Source organism: Meles meles, chromosome 9, assembly GCF_922984935.1.
Source record: "Meles meles chromosome 9, mMelMel3.1 paternal haplotype, whole genome shotgun sequence".
Lineage (NCBI taxonomy): Eukaryota > Metazoa > Chordata > Mammalia > Carnivora > Mustelidae > Meles > Meles meles.
The window spans coordinates 75,647,612-75,668,413 of record NC_060074.1 but is presented as its reverse complement, the minus strand read 5'-3'; the positions used below and the strand labels follow the sequence as shown (position 1 = coordinate 75,668,413).

At 38.8% G+C, this 20,802-nt stretch overlaps 1 protein-coding gene across 10 annotated transcripts in view; it reads left to right on the top strand.

The window, feature by feature from the left end:
• The window catches only part of ZNF385B (zinc finger protein 385B), a 398,195-nt gene that overhangs the window by 277,470 nt on the left and 99,923 nt on the right, over positions 1 to 20,802 (top strand). The window contains exon 1 of one of the 10 annotated variants that reach the window (XM_046019670.1): positions 20,452 to 20,567. The exons of the other annotated variants lie outside the window; for them this stretch is intronic. Within the exon in view, the coding sequence (XP_045875626.1) occupies positions 20,534 to 20,567 (34 nt within the window). The 5' untranslated portion in view covers positions 20,452 to 20,533. Of the gene's footprint in view, positions 1 to 20,451; positions 20,568 to 20,802 lie in introns of those variants that run through there. 10 annotated transcript variants of the gene reach the window in all.

Below are 20,802 nucleotides of genomic sequence, written 5' to 3'. Positions count from 1 at the left end.
TATGTAATTAAATAATTTGTAATTGCCAAAGCAGAAAAATTTAATAATTTCTTAATATGAAAAGTGGACATAAGTTAGTTTACAAACATTATGAGAATTAAATATACCAGCCCAAGAAAACTTACGGAAATTCAAGAACACTAACATTTGTTCATGGCCACAAGTTGTTTGGTGTGTGTGTATGTTTTTGTTGTTGTTTTGGGGTTTTTTTGTTTTTTGTTTCTAACAAAGACAGTCAGTGTAGGCCACAAAGCAACTATTTTATTCATCATTTCTTTACTGTGGGCATAACAAGTATTCATATTAGTAATTTACTAAAAATACTAAAATGTAATTATCTAAATATTTGTTAAAAAGCATTATAGTTTGTTCTAATAAGAAGTTACACAGCTTACAAGGTTTTTTTTTTAAGATTTTATTTATTTGACAGACAGAAATCACAAGTAGGCAGAGAAGCAGGCACAGAGAGAGAGAGAGAGAGAGAGAGGAGGAAGCAGGTTCTCCGCTGAGCAGAGAGCCCGATATGGGGCTTGATCCCAGGACCCTGGGATCATGACCTGAGCCAAAGGCATAGGCTTTAACCCACTGAGCCACCCAGGTGCCCCGCAAGGTTTTAATAAACCTTTACATTAACCTGACTTTTTTCCCTCAAGATCAGTAGTTATAAAAGAGCACAGGTCTAGTTGCCACATTTTCTATTAGAAATATACTGACATATACAGGCAAGTTTTGTGGTTAAAGTAGATACCAGCTCTGTATAATTAGAGAATTATAATAAATGGTCTTACAGATAGAAAGGATATATATTTATGGATAATTTTGGCACTTGTTATTAGAGAAACTTTATGTTTCACCATGAGATTTTATGTCTGATGTATAATCAACTTTATATTATCTACTCTAATTAGAACTAGAAGTTGCTTACAATGGAAAAAAGGAAATTATTCCAAGATCTCATCTGAGGAGGCAGCTTTGGCTTATTTCCCCACTAATATTGGCCTTAAAAAACAAGATCCCTCCAATCCAACTGGACTTAGGATAGCCCGCTTTTTGTCTCATAGAGTGTTCTGAAGGTCTCAAAGAATGTCTTAGTTTTTACTCTAGAAACCCAATGGTATAGGACTTCTCCTCCATATCATAATTGCGTATTTGCAGGTGATGATTACTCCCTACTGCCTCAATATATTTTTATATACAGTTTTCCCCTGGGTTCTTTATTCTCATATGAAGCATGCTTAATGCCATCTGTTAAGCGCTTTTCTCAAATCCTCTCCCCTAGCAAAAGGACCTGACTTTAACACAACACACTTAATTATTAATACCTCAATCAGGAAGGCAAACGTACTAGTGCAGCAGAGACTACCAGAACAAGACAGTCCGTTGAATTTACTCTATATTTGTTGAACTGCCTGAGTTTTTTAAGTCCATCATGAATGCGGAATTAGAACTCTAATTCCATAGAATAGAATGAAAAGTTCAAGTGTTCCTCTAAACACCTCCTACCTCTTGCCCTCTTCCCTGAATTATAACTTTGCTAATATCAGCATCTCTTTGCCACCAATTTTTTCCAATTTTATTATAGAATATATGAGTCATTATGTTTGAATTTGGTGACGGTTAAATAAATGTTTGTCTAGAACACAAAATGAATTGTGTATATAGACATGTATACACAATTCATGTGTATACATGTATATAGACATTTACAACATAATGGACACGGTGGTATGGAATGCAGGTGTTATATAGGAACACAGTGAAGGAATACTTCACCCAGTCTGAGTGGGTCAGAGAGAGACTTTCTCTCAGAGATTGCATAGAAGGAGGCAGATCAAGTGGGAGAGGAGAGAAAAGGGTCGGTAGGAGAAAATCACAAAGGTGAGAAAGAACATGGCATATACAGGGAACTATAAACATATGTGTGTTGCTAATATAAGGTTTGAGACAGGGATGGTGAGAAATGAAGCTCACGGGGTTGTTAGGGGTCTCATCTTGGAGGACCATGTAAGCCATATTAGTATAAATTCGATGGTGAAGGCAAAGCTCCCAATGGTCTCATTCGTGCCGCTTTCCCAACTTTGTACATTATCTGACACACAGGCCCTGGTCCTTAGCAGATGTTATTTGGGTGGATGAAATGAAATAGAATGAAAAAAAGGATTTAAGCAGAAGATGTGTGTGAATCAAATTGGATTTTTTGAGAAATTGTTTTAGCAGCAGCCTGAGAGACGGATCCAAGGAGAATAAAAATGGAGTAAAGGAGACCAATGATGATGGGAAACGATGAGGATCTGAAGTAGGGCAGCGGGACTCACAGATTCATAGGGATGAATCTGAGATGTATTGGAAGATTAAACCTGTAGGACTTGGTGTTTCTGTGGCTCTCTGGCTGTGAGAAGAAAAGGAGTGGTAGGAGGCATGTGTTATGGTAGTTGCCATCATTTAATCTAAAGAATATAAGGAGAAGAGTGTTTAGGGGAAGAGTCAAGTTCAAGTGTTCCTGAAGACTTTAGAATTTAAATATCTTTCAACTTTTGTTTTAAAAATGAACCCATGGAGAAATTCTAACAGGTTTTCAATGAAAATCTTCTAGAACTTCAAATTTTCAAATATCCTGTGGGTATTAGCATTAAAAAATTTTGATAACATCAAAACATTTTGCTATAATTAATTACCACATATTCTTCACACAAAAATTTTGGGTACAGAGAGACATGTATTGATAGTTCATTCTTTCCTCCTTTTAGCTTTCCCTTTTTCCCACCCCCTTCCTCTGAGTTGAGCATTCTACAGTGAAGAGAGACTGGAATCAGCTCCCACATGGAGCTTCACTCAGAGTGACCTTTGAAAGCTTCTCCACTTTGCACAGGAAAGGAGCAATGCTTCGAGGCCAAGGAGAACTCCAAATAAACAGTATTTCTACTTCTGTTTCTCAATCTGGTTTTAACATTTGGTGAGAGGCTGAAAACAAATTCAACAGAACAAAGGGCCCCCCTTCATTTGAACCTGGCGTTCAAATAACGTTAAATTTCATTTGTATTCAGATGGTTAAAAATATTATTAAAATATGTAATTCTTATACACTGAAGATTTATAAGAAATATGGTTAATGTTCTTTCTTTCTCACTCTTTGGCACTGCTCTCTTCCTGTTCTAAATATATCTTTTATTATCTCAGGTTATTCTTTTAGAATGAGTAACTCCATTCTCACATTTCGGAGTAAAATCTTTCAGCCCAAATGAGTTTGGTTTTAGACATGATTATGGGGGATCCAGTTGGCAACTGAATACACAGAACTGAGGCTTGGGGCAGAGGCTGGGGCTCTAGTAGTCCTTAGCAGAGACAGTGCCCTGATAGGGGTCATCTGGGGAGAAGGTGTAGAGGACCACCAACAGAAAACCAGTGGTGAAACCAGAACATCAACATACACAGAAGAGTAAGAACAGGCTTTCACAGAGCAACTTGATCGGATAGGCCAGAGAAGGGCCTGGAGAGACATATCTCAGGAAGCAGGGCTAAAGAGAAGTTCCAGAAGAAAGGAGGCAGCGAACAAGGCAGCAGCAAGCAAACCCACTTCTCTCTCATTAGCCTTGCCTCCTTAATCTGCCACCTCCACGGTCTTCCCTCTTACCCAGTTCCCCTGAACCATGAGGGAAGGTGGAAGTCCACCAGAGTTTTCTCTACTTAGGTTAAGGTTTAATGCCACGTGAGGAGTAGAATTTTCTCTGTGTGCAAGTATGACGTTAGATTAGCTTCCTTTAGCATTGCTTCTATCTAGTATGTTTAGGGGCTTTGTGGCCTCTAATGGTCTTTTCCTGTAAGGAGCTACAATTAATTTGACTATAATGGGAATGTTTCAGTAGTCATTATTTTCGTGGTTACCCAGCCAGTTTTACCGTTGTTTACTCGGGGATATTTTTTCATTCACTCTGCTCCTTGTTCAGGATGTAACAGGTAAATACCTTGCTCAGAGCCAAACAGAAATAATTTAGATTCTGCTTCCATGGACTTTCTACTTTGTTGTTTGCATTAAGAGAACTCCCAACAATTTTGAGAAGGATAAACAGAAAAGTCTGTTTTATTTTTCAGTGTTCGAAGTAAGGACAAATGCTGCCTGTCTGATTCATATCGGTTCTGGTCTCTATTTTATCCACAGACGATGAGGCTCTGTTGTCCCCTGAATAGACAGTGGTTTAGACATGTTTCTCCCACTGTAAAATGCAGTTTACGTGCAAACCCTTAATCTTCGGAGGCATTCTCATTGTGTTAATTTTTATTTGCCCATTTTTCTTGGGGAAGGGTGTGTTACTGATCTTAAATATCATTACAATAAAGAAGTGATTTTAAAAATCATTCCTTTTGGTTCATAGGGATCCAAGTCTGTATAAAGATAAAATAAAATGGATCTAATAATGCTATAGTTTTTATTAAGCACATGTCAAAACTCATTATAAACCTTCTTTTCTGTGGCATTTTGGTGAGTTCGTTTTGATTTTGTTTCTTTTATTTATGAAAAAACTAAGGTATAAAGAAATAAAGAATTTTGTCGAAAGCCACATAGGCATTAGATGTGAATAACCTTGGTAATGTTGCCGCAACAACTTGGCTTTTTCTTCTGTGCTTGCTTAAAATATTGATAGAGTCCCTGAAAGCTTTCTCATCCATTTTTCTTTTTTTCCTTACATAGTATTGATTTCTGGTTTTTTTCGCCTTAAAAATTCACACAGCACAATTGTTAAAAAGTTCAGAAGTAACTTTCTTAAATTTGGCTTTTCGCCTAAATTTTAGATTTTTTTAAAAGATCTAACTGTACTACCTATGATATGGCTAGTAAATAATGCAGATGATGTTCATCAATATTGAGCAGAATGATACATTTACTTTTGAAAAGTTTGTTTTCAAAAAACTGAACCCATCCTTTGGGTTTTTGCTTGTTTGTTTTTTGTTTTTGTTTTTGCTTTTTTCTGATAGCTGCTAACTTCATAAAGGATTGTTAGCATATCAGTTGATGTTTAGTCTGGCAAAATAAAAAAATAAAATTGCACTTTTCTTTTTATCTGAAACTAAGTACTATTTCTTAAAATTTTCTTCTGGTATAATTAATGACCCATGTGAAATTCCTGGAGATTGAGGAAAGACTACAACTCAGGTGTATGGATAAAGATTAATTTCTTCGATGTGCTATGTACTATGGAATGCATGTGTAAAGTCTGAGAAGTTATGTTCAGGAAGGATATGTATTAGCCATTCGCTAAGTAACTTTCTTCATCTTTAAAGGATCAACATTTTTTGGTTAACATCAAATATTTGAGAGCAAAATCTTGACATATTGACTAACTCTGAATCCTTGCTGTAATATTTGAGACACCCCCAAATCCAACATAACTGGAAATTCTGAAACATTGTTATTTATTGAATAATCCTGGTAACTTTTATGATAGCAAAGTATTTTAAACAAATGATGATCTTTACAGAGGAATTATAAATGCAAACCTCATCTAAGAATTCCCTTTCTCCTGGTTGCTGCTCATCCACCCTTCCTTCTGATGGTGGCAGGGCACAGTGGGAAGAGGAGACGCCCAAAGTCTTAACACATAGGTCCTCACTCTCAGCCTCAATGTGTGGTATCCAAAGATGAAAATCAAAAGCAGTGACTTGCTCAGAAACCAAATTCTCCTTCAAGCTTTCACCTCCCCGTGTGTTCCTTTTCTGCGATTGACCCCTCCATCTGCCCAGGCTGGGAGCTTCACTGTAGTCCACTGGAGGTTAGCTTCATATCCCACCAGTTTTCACGTCCTACTGATTCTACCTCTTTCCTCAGTCTTCTCATTACAACCGACACAAGCAATTCATGCTAAAACTGTCCCTCCCCTGAGTTGCTGTAATGCCTGCTACTCGGACTTCTTTGCACCATCTGCCCTTCCCCTCCTTGCCCCCTCTCCTCCAGCAGCAACTCTGGTATATCCACATAATCCATATTTCAACCATTGATGTCCTCATGTAGAAGTCTCATCACGTCACACCCATGTTTCCAATCTGCATTTGACTCCCCATCACATTTAGGTCAAACCTGAACACATTACCATGACTTCTAAGACCTGGGTTGGTCTTGTTCCAGTTTATGTCTCCAGGAACAATTCTCACCCCAGCAACATACTTTAGTCACTGCTGAAATTCTTTCAGTTCAGGGCACAATGCTTGCTCTGGCTACAGGCTTCGCCTGGTGTGTAATCCCCTCTGCTTAACACAAACATGAAACCAGCTCTTCTTCATCTCCTACTTCATTCCTACCTTTTGCCCAGGTAAATCCTACTCCGGGTTTTCAGTTTAGACCTGACTTTCTCAAGGAAACCTTACTGGACTCCTGGTGAAGAGTTACATTCCCTCAGCATAGCTAGTAATTCTCTGTCATCACATTTGTCATGCTGTGTTTTAAATTCATTTATTTTCAAGCAGACCTGTCACATGAGGGCAGGGACTGAGGGTTTCTTGTCCATTGTTCTATACATAGTACCTCTATGGCTTCTAATTAGCCCTCATTACATGTTAGATGATGGATTTCATAGATCATAGATCTATAGATCATAGATTATAGATGAGTTTGATACCAAGTCATCAGTAAAAGTGGAGTGAGGAAAATAGAAATCAAAGCAAATATGGAGCCATAGCAAAAGGATCCAAAGACCCAGAAAGCTGAGAAGGAACAGCATCAGGAGGTGGAAAAGCCGTCAGGCATGTGTTGTCTTGTCCCAGGATATGCAAGCCCTGAGACAAGGATAAAAATTGATGCCCATATATATCTATTATAAACCATTATAGTTTAAAATCAAGCTATTTGGCTGCTCAGTAAAGTATATTTCATATACTTTGACAAATACATATTCATAAAAACCTGAGAAGGCTACGTATTATTTTAGAATTCCCAGACACGTCCAAAGTTCTATGCCAGAACATGGAAGCTGCAGCATGGCTTCTATCCCATCTTCTTTTATTTTTTTTCCACCCCAGCCCTGTCCTATACTACAGACATATGGACACCCAGTCCTGGCGGGCAAGCTCCACTTACATTCCCTAAAAACAGCCATACTGGTCCCACATGTGTGTTACCTACCTCGAGGGAGAGATATCTGGAAAAGAGACCTATGTAGGCCGTGGAAGTAGTTCTAGGGCCATTTAGGAATGAACATATGAAATCCCAGAGACACAGAATGTGACTTAGAATGTGGGGGAGGAGAGCCTAGACTCCACGAGGACCAATCCCCTTGGCCTGCAGCCTGGGAAGAGGTCTGGTCAGAGAGTTGTGTCTAACGGTGATCTTGCAAGCAATCGACCTGGATATATTCTGGAGCTTCTACTCCTAGAATACTACAAATGTATATCTGTGAGGGTGTAACATTATCTAGGACTGTATAATATTGTATTTTTTTAAAACCCATTCAAGTATATACCTTGAAGGTTGTAGACACATCTTTCCAAATTAACCTCTTGTTTCTACTTCAAGACCATGTGATTCTCCGTTCTGTTGTATTCTGGGAAGCAGCCTAAAAACACAGTCTTTCAAGGCAAAATGGGTTCTGAGCTGTGAGTTAAGGTTTAAGTTCTGAGTTGCCCGTTTCCAGGCTGTGGAGCCTTGGGCCAAGTGCTTCATTTAATGAGTGGAGTTAATAAAATCTTCCTCTAGAGTTGTAGCAAAAGTACATGAGGTTGAAGTCTTTAAAAGGCTCAGCTCAAGTAAATGCTCAACAGATCATAGTGCTGTCATCATCATCATAATCACTGTCATTATTTTTAGAGCTGTTAGTCCTTATTGTCTGTAACTATTGCAATGACCTTGGGCAAGTCATGTAACCCCTGAAAACCTCAATTTCTTCATCCGTAAAATGAGGTCTTTGGAGCAGAGGATAACTAAGATTCTGTCCAGTTAAGAGCAGAGACTTTTTGGAGTTCCTTCTTTTTCAGTTTTCATTCAACCTGGACTTGACCCCCAGACTACATTGTAAATTGTTAATGGAAGTTACTACTATGCATATAATGCCACTAAGTGTTCTAGTTTAAGCAAACCTGATATTAAAAGTCTGAATCTTTTGTAAAAACTGAAGAACTCTGGATTGAATATGCAGTTTATAAAACAGAAAGGTTCGTGGGAGAGTTTCTTTGCTCACTGGTTCTTCTAGTACATTAAAAGCTAAATTTGATTTACAAAAAAGATATTCACTTTGCCTATAACTTTTCAGAAACATGCACAGAGATTTTTAATCTCTGTGAATCATAGAATCCTTTGAGAATTGACTAAATCTGATTCCTCTTTCCCCAAAATGAACATGGTTGCAAATACTGCACTGAATTCTTGGACGGGAGATTCCATAGATCTTCATATAAGAATCCAAAACAAAAACATGAAGGCAAAACAAAAACAAAACCAGTGAAAATGGGATGCGCTGAGGATTTTGGAGGCATTTCTAAACACAGACCTCCAAACTCCTGGCCTTTTCAGTTTCAGAGAAAAAAAGAGAGAATTAACATTTATTGAAGCCATACTCTCTGCCAGCCACCGCACTGAGCACTTTTTATGTGTTATGATGCTCTTCCCCTTGCAACCCTAAAAAAGGCAGGTATTTCTGATCAGAAAACTGTGGTTGAGAGAGTAATTCCCCCAAGTGACATCGTGAGTTAATAAATAGTAGAAGCAAAATTTGAACTGGAGTCGGACTCCAGTGTTACCACACCATGAGAAAATGCCTTAAATTCTTTCACATCTCTCCTCCAGCTCCCAAATCTTTTACCAAGGAATAATGGCAGAAATTGAGAGATGTGTCTTCCTGAATGAACTTTTTGCAAAGGATCACCCTAAGCCAGCTTTGTGCTGACAGCTGATCCTTCCCCTCACTCCTGCCCTGGGCCATCTCCCTGGAGCTGGACTGCCCTGCAGGAGGGCTGTGCTGCTGGTGGCATGGGACGGACAGGGCAGGCAGAAAGCTGAGGGAGGAGGGATTCTCGGTGCTGGATGTGATTCAAATGTTCTGATCCCCTACGTGCCCCAGTAAGGATTTCAGCTGACATCTGTGTAAAATAGTTGTCAGCTGAGGAGCCGAGAAGTGGCCTGTCAAACTCAGAATGTCCCATTTGCCAGGTCTCACATGAGAAAAGTGAAGACAGGTCCCACTGGGAAAAGAAGACGTGCTTTCCAAAAGATTTATTACCTAAGGGTCAAGTTGCATAACATGTGTTCTGCCCAGTAGACACGACTCCTCCTTGATTCATTCATATTTCGTAGGGTGGCTAATTAATCTCTTTAAGAAGGAGGGACTAGATGGAGGGGAATAAATGAAGGGCCTTATTGGAATTCTGTCTTGGTTCAGTAAGCTAATATTGAACTTCCTTCATAAACAGCCTGACCAAATACTGTGCAGAAATCACTGAGGTTTATACACTTTAAGACCTTATATATGAAGGTGAGGCCTGTATCCCCATGTTCTAACCTGTCAAAATAGAACATTCTTGGTGAGTTGGGAATAACAATCACAAATCCATTTTTGGTTTCAAGTCATTTTAAGATAGGCTGTCTTATCACCGCAGACTTCACAGTGTGTCCTAGAAAAGCATGCTGTTTTCACAGTGATATTAAAGGCACAGTGAGATTTGTATTTGATTTAGATTATCCTCATGATTTCCCACATGATATAGAGCTGCTTCATGAAGTCACTTGCTGCTAAGCATTTCAGACCTTTATGTGGCATAAAGAGAAAAACAACTGCTTGAAAATGCTTAGGAGTAAAATGTGCATATTTAGAAGTAGCTGACATTTGATATGTAATTTTTCTTATACGCTATGTATGATGCAAGACATTCTCTACCCAGTGTGAAGACGATGCCATCTTTTTCTGTCAGGAAGGCAGCATAACACAGTGGTTAAAGTATGGACTCTGGAGCCAGACGATATGGCTTCACACGCCAGCCCTGCCACTAACCTGCTTTGTGATCTTGAGCAAAATACTTAAGTTTACTGTGCCCTGTTTTCTCATCTACAGAATTCAGGTAGTAGTGAGTTACTCTCTTACTGTGTTAATTGGCAGGATTAGGTGAATTAACATAGGCATAAAGTGCTTAGAATATTGTTGACATGTCATAAATGTAATGCATTAGCCATTATTATACAAATGTGTGAAGATGACCAGTAAACTCCACAGTAAGGTGTTAGAGGGTTCAGAGAATAAATTGGTTTATCCTTAGTTTAGGCTAAGGCTTCACCTGAGTTTATTCATATCTCTGTATTGAGAAAGTGCTAAGTAGGATATTTTCCATCCCTCTGTTCTCTCAGATTGTCTGCGTGTTACTCAGCAATCCCGTAATATCTGTGGCAAAGGATCCTCACGTACCTGCCGACAGAAGTGTGCACCACGTATCTGGTTGATTGAATAAATACCATGTCTCACATATCATACTCCTGCCAAATGTATGTCAGCCCTACTGTGATAATGATAGGTCTTTATTTGAAAAAATGTTCCTGACTTCATAACAGCATCATATATAATCAGTGAATACTCATGGGAAAGAAAAGAATAATAATATGTGAGGAGCCCTTCAAATCATTCAATGTATAAGAAGTGTCTTCATACTTGAAAAGGCTGGGGAAGGAAAGTCATTCATTCCTTCAAAATCTGTACCAAGTGCCTTTCGGAGGCCTAGCACTGTTCTAGAAGTGAGAAATGAGGCACCTAGAATATAGCTGTTGCTTTCATGGAGATCATATTGTAGTGACAGGAGACAGTAAACAAGTAAAAAACTAGATAATTTTAGAGACAAAGAAGTAGATGGAGTAGATAAACACAGAAGCACATAATAGAGAAAACACGTTGTTAAAAACCTCAGCTGAGATACCATTGAATTTAGGGATGAGAGTTCCACTCTGACGGAACAGCAAAGACAAAAGCCTTGAGATAAGAATGTATTTGACATATTCAAGAAAGAGGAAAGAAGCTTGGGTCTTGGAAGGGGGAGAGGTTGGCAAGTGGAAGTGATACAAGGTGTGGTTTTGGAAGTAAGCAGGGGCTTAATCATGTAATAAATGTAGGCCATGGGAAGGGATGGAATTTATTCAGGGTGCGATTGGAAGCCATTATTGTGTTATGGGAGTAACACAGTGAGATTTGTTTTTAAACAGTTTGACTGCTATGTGGAGGCCAGGTGTAGGCGAACATAAATGTTCCCAGAAAGATCCATTCAGAGCAATTAGCTGTGGTCCAGATAGATGTTGGTGGCTTGGACTAAAAAGTGGCAGTGATGGAAAAAAAAAAAAAAAAAGTGGCAGTGACATGGAGAGACGTAGAAAGATTTGTAATACGTGCTGGGAGTACACACAGGACTTGCTAGTAGTCTGGGTGTAGGTGGTGAGCAAAAGGAGAAACCAAGGAATCACATATCCTAAGGTCTTACTTAAGTCCTGCCTTCCCAGCGAAACATCTCCAGTCATTCTAACTCACTTGTCTTTCCTTTTGGTGGAGCAATTGTTTTTTTGAGCTGGTAACACCTGTAAGACACAGTTCCAAGTGTTTAGGATACATTAGTGAGGAAAACAAAGATCCCTGTCCTTGTGAGGCTATATTCTCACCTCTGTGCATCTCTCTCTGGGCCTATAATTCACACTACATTTTATGTGTCTTTGTATTAGTCTCTAAGTATTTCAGATTTACTATTTTTGCTCTCCAGATAGTCACCTTCTCAAGGACCAAGGACCCCCATTTTCAGTTTATCATAATGTCTAGCTCAATACTGGGGGGAACAAAAGTAACAGTGAAAATAGGTCTTTTTCATTGATAATTTCTTGTTTATAGGCTTGTCTGCTTTAAGTAAATTTGTGAAAATCCAAAATTGCAATTCAGATAATTGGAAAGGCAATCATTTTTCCATTAAAAAGAGATTATTTACTCACTGAAGAGTTACTTTAAAATAACAGACTCCCCTAATGAATGTAATTAAAAGTTTGTTAACGGGCCATTATGTATTTGTCAGGGGATGTGGGTATAGGAACTGAAGCTGGAGTATCAGGGGCCACACAGTCAATTTAAAATTAATTCAGAATGAAGAAAAGGAACTAAATATTAGAATTGTAACTAAAAAAGAAAATAATTTCTGACTTCTGGAAACTTAAACAAAACAACAACTTTATAGAAGACTTTCATTTTCTAAATTTATAATCAGCAATTATAAATTCATTCTTGAACCAGAGCACGTTCATCCTGACAAGGAAAAGTAATCATTTGAATACACAAGAAAATTGGTTTCTGGCTACAGCTCTTGGAGTATGTCTTAAAATATGAAGAAAAAAAAAATTCCTGGTTTGATGTTTCATAAGGAAGTTAGAGCACTTCATAAACACTCATAGAATATCGACTCCTTTTCATGACCCCTTTTAGTAACACTGGCATTGAGGTGTGAGTGTAATGTTCTAACCATGACACCTGTCTTATGGGTTAATTACGCTTTTGGGCACCATCGTGGGAATCCAGTGAATGTTTATGACTTTATTTATGCAGAACCTGCTTCTGAGTTCTAGAATTATTTTAAACCCAAGGTTTAAAGAAAATGCCCCATTTATAAGGGGCCTTTTAAAACTTGTTTCTGTCATTCTCATCATGTTGAAGACCCTCATAATTATCAATGGAGAAGAAAGCCTCTCACCAGGTAGCACACAGCAGCACAGTTCATGTAAGAGTGTAGATGCTGTTTCCTTTACCTCATTCATCCATTCATTCATTCATTCAGTACATTTGTTGAGTGCCCTCTCTGGGTGAGACACCAAGCAAAAGCAGCAAATCATGTCTGGTCTCTAACCCAGAAGATCTGAGAGCTTCCTAGGGGAAAAAGACATATATACAATAGAATGTCTTAAATACTGTAAAAGAGATATTAGTGAAATGTATTGCAGGTTCAAAGGAGAGCAAGATACTTTTTTGTGTTGGAAATAGAAAGGCTTCCTGGAAGAAATGGCATTTAAAATGCCACTTAAAGCTAGAATATGAGAGGTGACATAAAGGCAAGAGCATCAAGGAAGCATAACCAAAGTGATAGAATGAAAAAAAAAAAAAAGTTATATGTACAAGAACCAAGCAGTGCTTTGTGTGGTGAAAAGAACTGCCTAAGAAGCCAGAGACAGAAAGAAAGCCATTTTGTCCTCATCCCTGAGAAATAGTTCAGTTGAGCATATCTTAGAAAGTTTCAGTTAAGTTTAAGGATGGTGATGGCTGCTGAACCACTGTTGGAATTGTATTCTTTGGTGATGGTTTTGGTGACGGTGATAATAATGCTTATCATTTGCTAAATCCTTCAGCCTTCTATGCACTTAAGTAAGAATTTCCATGTGTTAGTTCCTTCAGGTCTCCTCATGAGATTTGATTAGAGTTTATTCCTACTTGTCAGCTGAGAAAACGGGCTTAACAAGTCAATTAATTCACTTAATGTTGCCCAGCTGGTAAGTAGCAGAGTAGCGATTTGAACAGGTGCACAGTATTGGATTTCAGATCCGATAACTCACTAAGGGGAGCAATGGAAGACATTTGAACAGGAAAATGATTGATTCAAGCTATCCTTCTCAGGAACTCATTTAACCACAGGGGGATTACAGTGATTAAAGAATTATGCTAGTGAACAGCTAATAAGGACCTGAATGGAGGTAACAATAATGGGTGTGAAAAGGGATAGGAAGTGAAAGGTGTCATAAAGGTAACTAACTTAATTCAGGGCAAGGAAGAGGGAAAAGTCAAATAGAGAGTCAGGTTGTAGTCTGTATAACCAAAACTCATGGTGCCAGGCAGCGAAATAAAGACCACCAGAGGAAGTATGTCTCTTCTAGGCATTAGGGGAGCTGGAATGATCTAGTTCAATTTTGTATAAGTTCAAGTTGAGATGCCAGTGGGATAATACAGGTGAGAGGAGTCCAGAAGATGTTTAGAAATACAAAAGTTGAGCTTGGAAAAGAGATATTTAGGCATGGGATCATATTCTACTATGATACAGAGATCAAGGAGAACTGATAAAGAACTTCAAAACCATAGTTTTATTAACATGGAGAAATCAGAAGCCAGATTTATTAATTGAAGGGAGAGTAAAAAATGTGAAGAAGGAATATAGGCTATACTAAAAGGAATTAAAGGAATAGACAGAGAAATTGGTAGACTAAGAAGCTTACAAAAATCAGGGAAGTTTTCCTGAAGAATGAAATGATTGAAGAATGATGGTACCTTACGGAGTAAGACTTTGGAATTGGTAGGGCAGCACTAATGCAAGGGCACACATGACAGGTTAGCCAGGTGAGAGATGCCTAGTGCCTCTTTCATTCATGCAGTCTCTTGCCACCACTCTAGACCACCACTTAAATGCCACCCCTCTGCTAGGCCTTTAGCTCTTCCATAGTTTCCCCCATAGAAGCTTAAATATTCCTTATCTCATTCTCCTACCACTCTTGGTACATACATACACCATGGACCAGTAGTAGTTCTCAACCATTAGTGTGTTTCCAATCACTTGGAGGGCTGGTTAAAACACAGATTTCTAGGTACCACTCCCAGGGTTTATAATTCTGCAGGTCTCGGATGGAGCTTGGGAATTCTCTTTGCTAACAAGTTCTCAGGTGATGCTGATGCTTCTGGTCTAGGGACCGCACTTTGTGTACTACTGAACTAAACAAAGGGCCTATGGGAGGTACAAGTAAAAGCTGTGAGAGTTTGAGGGTGGACTAGTATGCCAGGCCTGGGAATGTTCTGGAAAATACTCCAGGAATCAGGCATGATTTAAAGCAGACAAAAAAGAGGGCTGAAACCCTACTGAACGCCAAGTTTTCTTAGGAGTGCTCTATTTTTAAATTTAGGTATAGATTTTTTAAAATAAGATAAAAAATAGTGGTGCCTGGGTGGCTCAGTGGGTTAAAGCCTCTGCCTTCGGCTCAGGTCATGATCTCAGGGTCCTGGGATCAAGCCCTGCGTCGAGCTTTCTGCTCAGCAGGGAGTCTGCTTCCCTTCCTCTCTCTTTGCCTGCCTCTCTGCGTACTTGTGATCTCTGTCTGTCAAATGAATAAATAAAAATCTTTAAAAAAATAAAATAAAATAAGATAAAAAATAAAAGTGAAAACCACAGCAGTGACTCTAAGTTTATTTTTTTAGAGGAGGGGCAGAGAGAGAGAGAATCTTAAGCAGGTTCCACACCCAGTGTGGAGTCCTATGTGGGGCTTGATCTCATGACCCTAAGACCATGACCGAGGAGAAATCAAGAATCTGATGCTTAACCAACTGAGCCAACTGAGCCACACAAGTTTATTTTAATCATGAACAACATGTTATATGAGCAAGAAGTGTGTAACTGCTGTTTGGGGGGGGAAATAAGTATAGAGGGTGCTGTGTCCCATTTAGAATGCTACTTTGTTATTATTCATAACAACTGAGATCGCGGGGCTTGGAGTTATGAACTCATTCTAAGAGCTGGTATTGTAATTACCATTTTGATTGCTGCATCTAATTATTCTCTTAGGATTACCTGTCCCTGATAGTTACCATGCAAATCTGACATAAGCCGATATATCAGATCTCTGAATTTGGGTGGGTGCAATTTGCTCTGTATGTCACTGAAGTGTTGGCTCTGGTTGGCGAATGTAGTTAAGTTACACAACCAAAGGTGCAAAATCCTTCCTGACATTTAAAACATCCATCATTTCAAGTTTCTTTCATTCAGTCAAAATTCCCACCAAGCTAACTCATCAATATCAATGGCAGTCAGCCTAGCACAAGCAAAACACCATTCAGTCATAGCCATACGTGTCACATGGATCTATCAGAAACCTTCATGATCAGATGCCACTGGACAAAGAGTGAGATTAGACATGAGTGCATAATGTATCATTTCAGTTCCAAGCCTACACAACTGCTAATTTCACTATGATAATTCACCCGCGTAACTGAAATTATGCTTCTGGCACTGAAAAGCATAAACATCCCTCTTAATGTTATCAACATCAGCTCGTTACCTGCTCCAGTCTTTTTTAAAAAATATGCGGTGAATCTTTACTTAAAACTTAAAAATGCACAGGAAAGGAAGGAAATTCTTCAGGCCTAACGGCATGTAAATAAATTATTTCCGACTAAGAGAACATAGAAAAAGTTCATATTTTGAAATATGTCCTTTTTGAAATAAAAAGCAGTTTTAAAATAAAAATTTCGTTGCCCACCTAGAAAAGAAAAGAATAATCCCTTCAAATCTCAGTGATACCCCAAAATTCCAAATTGTTTTAACAATTAAGTGTTTTGAGCAAATTGCATTGTCTTGTTGGAAAGGAGGGGTGGGTGGCAGATGATTTGATTTCATTTTTGTCATGGCCGAGTAGTAGTTTCTGAGTAGCTGAAGCTACTCAGGAAAATTACATGAAAGAAAGTAATTGTCAGTCTTTTAGGATATATTTGGTCCGGTGTCGTCAGAAGGTAGTCTGCCCTCTCCCTGGAATCAAGTTGCAAACACTCTCCTCAATAGTAATTAGAGCTAAGCGGCAATTACAGGACGTATGATTTGTTCAGACGCAGTGCCCGTCGGCTGTCTCCTAGCACCACATTTCACAGAAACATCAGGTCGAAATGATGGAATTATTTATCTCTCGATGTCATACTTCGCACAGAGCTTGAATGCAGAAGTGAACGTGGACTGTAGTCTTTAAAACGAAGGTAAGCATTGCTGGCTGATCAGCATTTACACCTCAGGGAACTTTTTCATGAAGTATGTGACAAAAATGTCAAACAGTTAAAAATCAATTTCAGAGAAAAGTAGCAGAATTAGAGCAAATAGAATTGGCTAATTTCACAACTTCCCTGCCCAATATCATCCTGGTTTTCCTAATTTGTTTTTATTTAAATTATAATATTGGTTCATTTTGCTAAATATAATAAAGGTGGGACTGACTGCCCACATTTCCTTTATCTTTTTCCTTTTGAAGTTTGTCTCAGAATAACTAGTTGGTAAAAATGAAATTCATGTTTAATCCAAGGATTTAGAACCGTCTCTCACTTTTCTCTTTGTGAAGTATATTTAAGCTGATGATTATACCTATTTAAGAATTCACATTCAAACTGACAGAATGGTGGCTGGTAGCCTGTCACAAAATGACGTGGGTCATTTGCACTCTTGTCACATGGTTTTTATGATAAGCATGTTTTAAGTTTTTAATGTTTCATCTAGTTTAAGTCAAAATTCAGTGGCTTCAATGTTTATTAGACCCTTGGGCATAGAAATCTCTCTGGAAACTAGGTAAGTTTAGCTCCTCAAGTGGGAGTATTTTTTGTATTGAGGATAGACGTAGTTTGTATGTATACAGTAGATGATGGTGAAATTCTCATTTCTGTTTTGATGTTATCACTTTAGTTTTCCCCATGTAAAATTCCTTTTTTTTCAGTTTTGTCATTTTTTAAACACGAATAAATATTACTGTTAGGAAAGAACTTAAGAAGTCTTGGCACTAGGTAGATGTTTTTATCTCGTGGTCCCCAGTAGGGTTTCAGGTGGTTCGGAAAATAGTAAAAGAGCATCGTTGTCTTTTTGTCTACCTCACAGGTGAATCAGAAGTGTAAACACTGAGGGTTCAGTAGACTCTTCCAAAAAATGAGTAGATTAAATCCCATGAGCGTTAATTTTTCCAAGATGCTAGAGACACTGTGATATGAGGCTTCTTAGCAGACACTGGCGCTCAGTGTAGTTATCATAATCAGTCTCCTACCTGATTCTGGAAGAAAATTTCTTTCTAGCCCTGAGCTCACTGTTGGCTTCATTCTATTTTTGCTTTGTCATGGAATCATTTCTCCCTGAGCACCATTTTCTTCATCAGAAAAATGTGGGATGATTGATGATAAGCCATGTAACATGTTAGAAGTCTACTTAATGTGTGTTAAAGCACCTTGTGTTCCCCAACAGGAAGCTATGGTATTTGTATAACCCAGGACACTGACGATGAATTTTATAAAAATATACCACTGAGGGGTGCCTGGGTGGCTCAGTCGGTTAAGCGTCTGCCTTCTGCTCAGGTCATGATCCCAGGAGCCTGGGATCCAGCCTTGCATTGGACTCCCTGCTCAGCGGGAAACCTGTTTCTCCCTCTCCCCCTGCCTTGCCCCTGCTTGTGCTCTCTCTCTCTCTCTCTCTGTCTAATAAATAAATATAAATCTTTATACACACACACCACTGAATTCTGTGTTGAATTTAAGTTCTTAACTTGCTTTACTTTGTTATGAGTATGGCAGATATTATCATGTGAGTGTATATAAAAACAGTCTTCAGTGGTTGCAACTAACAGGACTACTTGAGACATAACTAGAGATATGACCTTCATCTAATTGTTTTGTCTTGTCACAGGGACAAACTTGTCCTGATATTAGTAAAATCTGTCTGTCTTTTGATTTATGGAAGCAACTATTGAAAACACAATGAATGCTGTAAAAGAAGGCAAATGACAGTCTGAGTACTTTTTAGTTCCTCGGCAATATTATGGAAAGAGACAGAGACAAAGAGATGAGAGAGACAGACAGGTCCATATGCAGAGGTAGAAAGAGAAACAGCGACCTGAGAGAGACTAGAGGGATGAGAGAAGCATAAAAGATAAACAGGTGAGAGGCAGGGATGGTAGAGAGACTGTGAGAGACAACAGAGACACAGAGAAAGAAGGTGTCCGAGAAAAAAAGACACACATAAGTCAATCAACGTTTGAAAACAGAGGTTGTACAATTTTGGAACTTTGGGTTCTTTTTTGTATTTTCTGTAACTGGCAACATGCTTTGTCAAATTAAATACATTGAGCCCAGGTCTGATGCTTTTCCATTTGTGTCCTTTAAAGCAAAGGGAGCTTAAAAGGCTATTTGAAGTTCAGAAGAGACTAAGAGTCAAAACAAATGTTCTTCTAAAAAAAACTATTTCCATTCCTTTCTTGCCTTATAAAGCAAATCATTGACAAGGAAAATGATGAGTACTATGATTAAATTCTCTACTTTCCATGTGGCACCTTATTAAAAAATCATTATGTCTTTGACTTTTGGTGTTCACTGGGGAAGTGAGATGGAGTCATTTGAGAAGCCAAAAAGAAATTCCATAGAAGAAAAACTGGTACAAAGTCAGGATAATAGTACAAAAATAAACATGATACACAGGGACAGGGGCGATCATTTATGACGAATCACTTCCAATGCAGAAAGTCCTTGGGCATTCTCCGGAATGCCTTATCTGATGCTGTTTCACATACCACTAGCGCCCCCAGAAGCCGCCTGAATGACGGAAGCAGGGAGCCTCAGTTTCTAGGATCGGGACAATGGCTAGAGTTCCAAGAAGCTGGGTCAGGGGTCACCATTCCCTTCAATACCCACTAAAGACCCTTGGGAGTGTAAGCATCCCCTAGGTCACAAGACCCCATGTTTCTCAGCATAAGGATGATATGACATTGCCTCCCATTTGCCCAGCTCCTTTGAGGAGATTATACTCCTCCTTAACCAAGCTGTTCCTGCTTACATCGTTTTTGTTCTGCTCTACTTCATCCTCTTTTGACAATCCTAGATCTAATCCTAGAGTTTGACAATACAATTAAAGATAAAAGGGGGAAAAATCATTTTAGGAGTGAGATGTTAGGAAATTCCAAATAAGGAATTGGTGTTAATTCTAGTCTCCTCTCTAAAACTCAGCCAAACTTAGATGCTCTTCCCTCCCTCCTCAAATCCCCCTCACCTTTTGCCCAAGTGAACCTCACTATCTCCCCAGTATTTACAATCTCTGCTCACCCCATTCCTAGCACATCCACATTAGTCACCCCATGCCAGGTTTCCACAGGGATGAAATGGCAGCTTTCATGGTGCCTGGATGCCAAGTGGGAACCATCTCTGCGGTTTCTGGATGAAAATGGCTTCTTTGCTATTGGAGCACCAAGAGTGGCCTTGTCTATGATGGTCGCCAGTATTATAATCTACTAGAATTTGTCCTGAATTCTCTATAGTGCTCTGGAATATGGAAGCCATGGAATATGTATGCAAAAAGGGAAAAGTGTATAATTGCACAGTTGTTGGTGTCCTGCTTATTCCTGAACTGTGCTTTCTAGAAGCCTATTACTATTTTTTTTTAAAAACATGAGCAACAGCTTTTGAATAGCTTTGAAATGTTAGTTAATATTTAAGCTAAGGAAACGTCTTTTCTCTACCAAGTTGGGAGTAGAGAACACCAGCAGAGCAAATATTAACTCTATTTCTTTAAACTGAGCAAGCTTCTGGAAGAAAAAAATATCTTTTAAAGGACCATTAAGTAAACCACTATTCCTTTTCCCTGGTTTGGTTCTTAAATGCAAATAGCAAGTCACCAAATGCAAGAACTGAAATTCTCTGAAGCCAGGGTCTAAAACATTTTGTATCCTGGAGCTAGAATTTATAGCAGCAGCTGGATGTGTTGACCTCCTGAGTTGCTGTATGCAGCCCGTTCAGCCTGGCCCTTTCGGGAGCTGCAGAAGAGAGGCCTAAAGACAGACTTAGAGGCCTCCATGGTCTTGCCGTTTTTATCTGCTCCAATGGAAGGTCAGTTGCTATAGCTTAGAAAAAATGTGTCTTTTCAGATAGCATTTTTCTTTCAGTAACTGATAGTACTTAAGTATAAAAACCACCAACAAATATATGTGTGCCTCCTGCCACGAAGCTATTTGAATTAGTTATGTTGACCTAAACAGTATGGTTGAAAGCATAGTTTTCATGGGGTTTGTTGTTCTCTTTTTTATGTCATTGGGAATACTAAAAGAATTCTGTAAAATGAGGT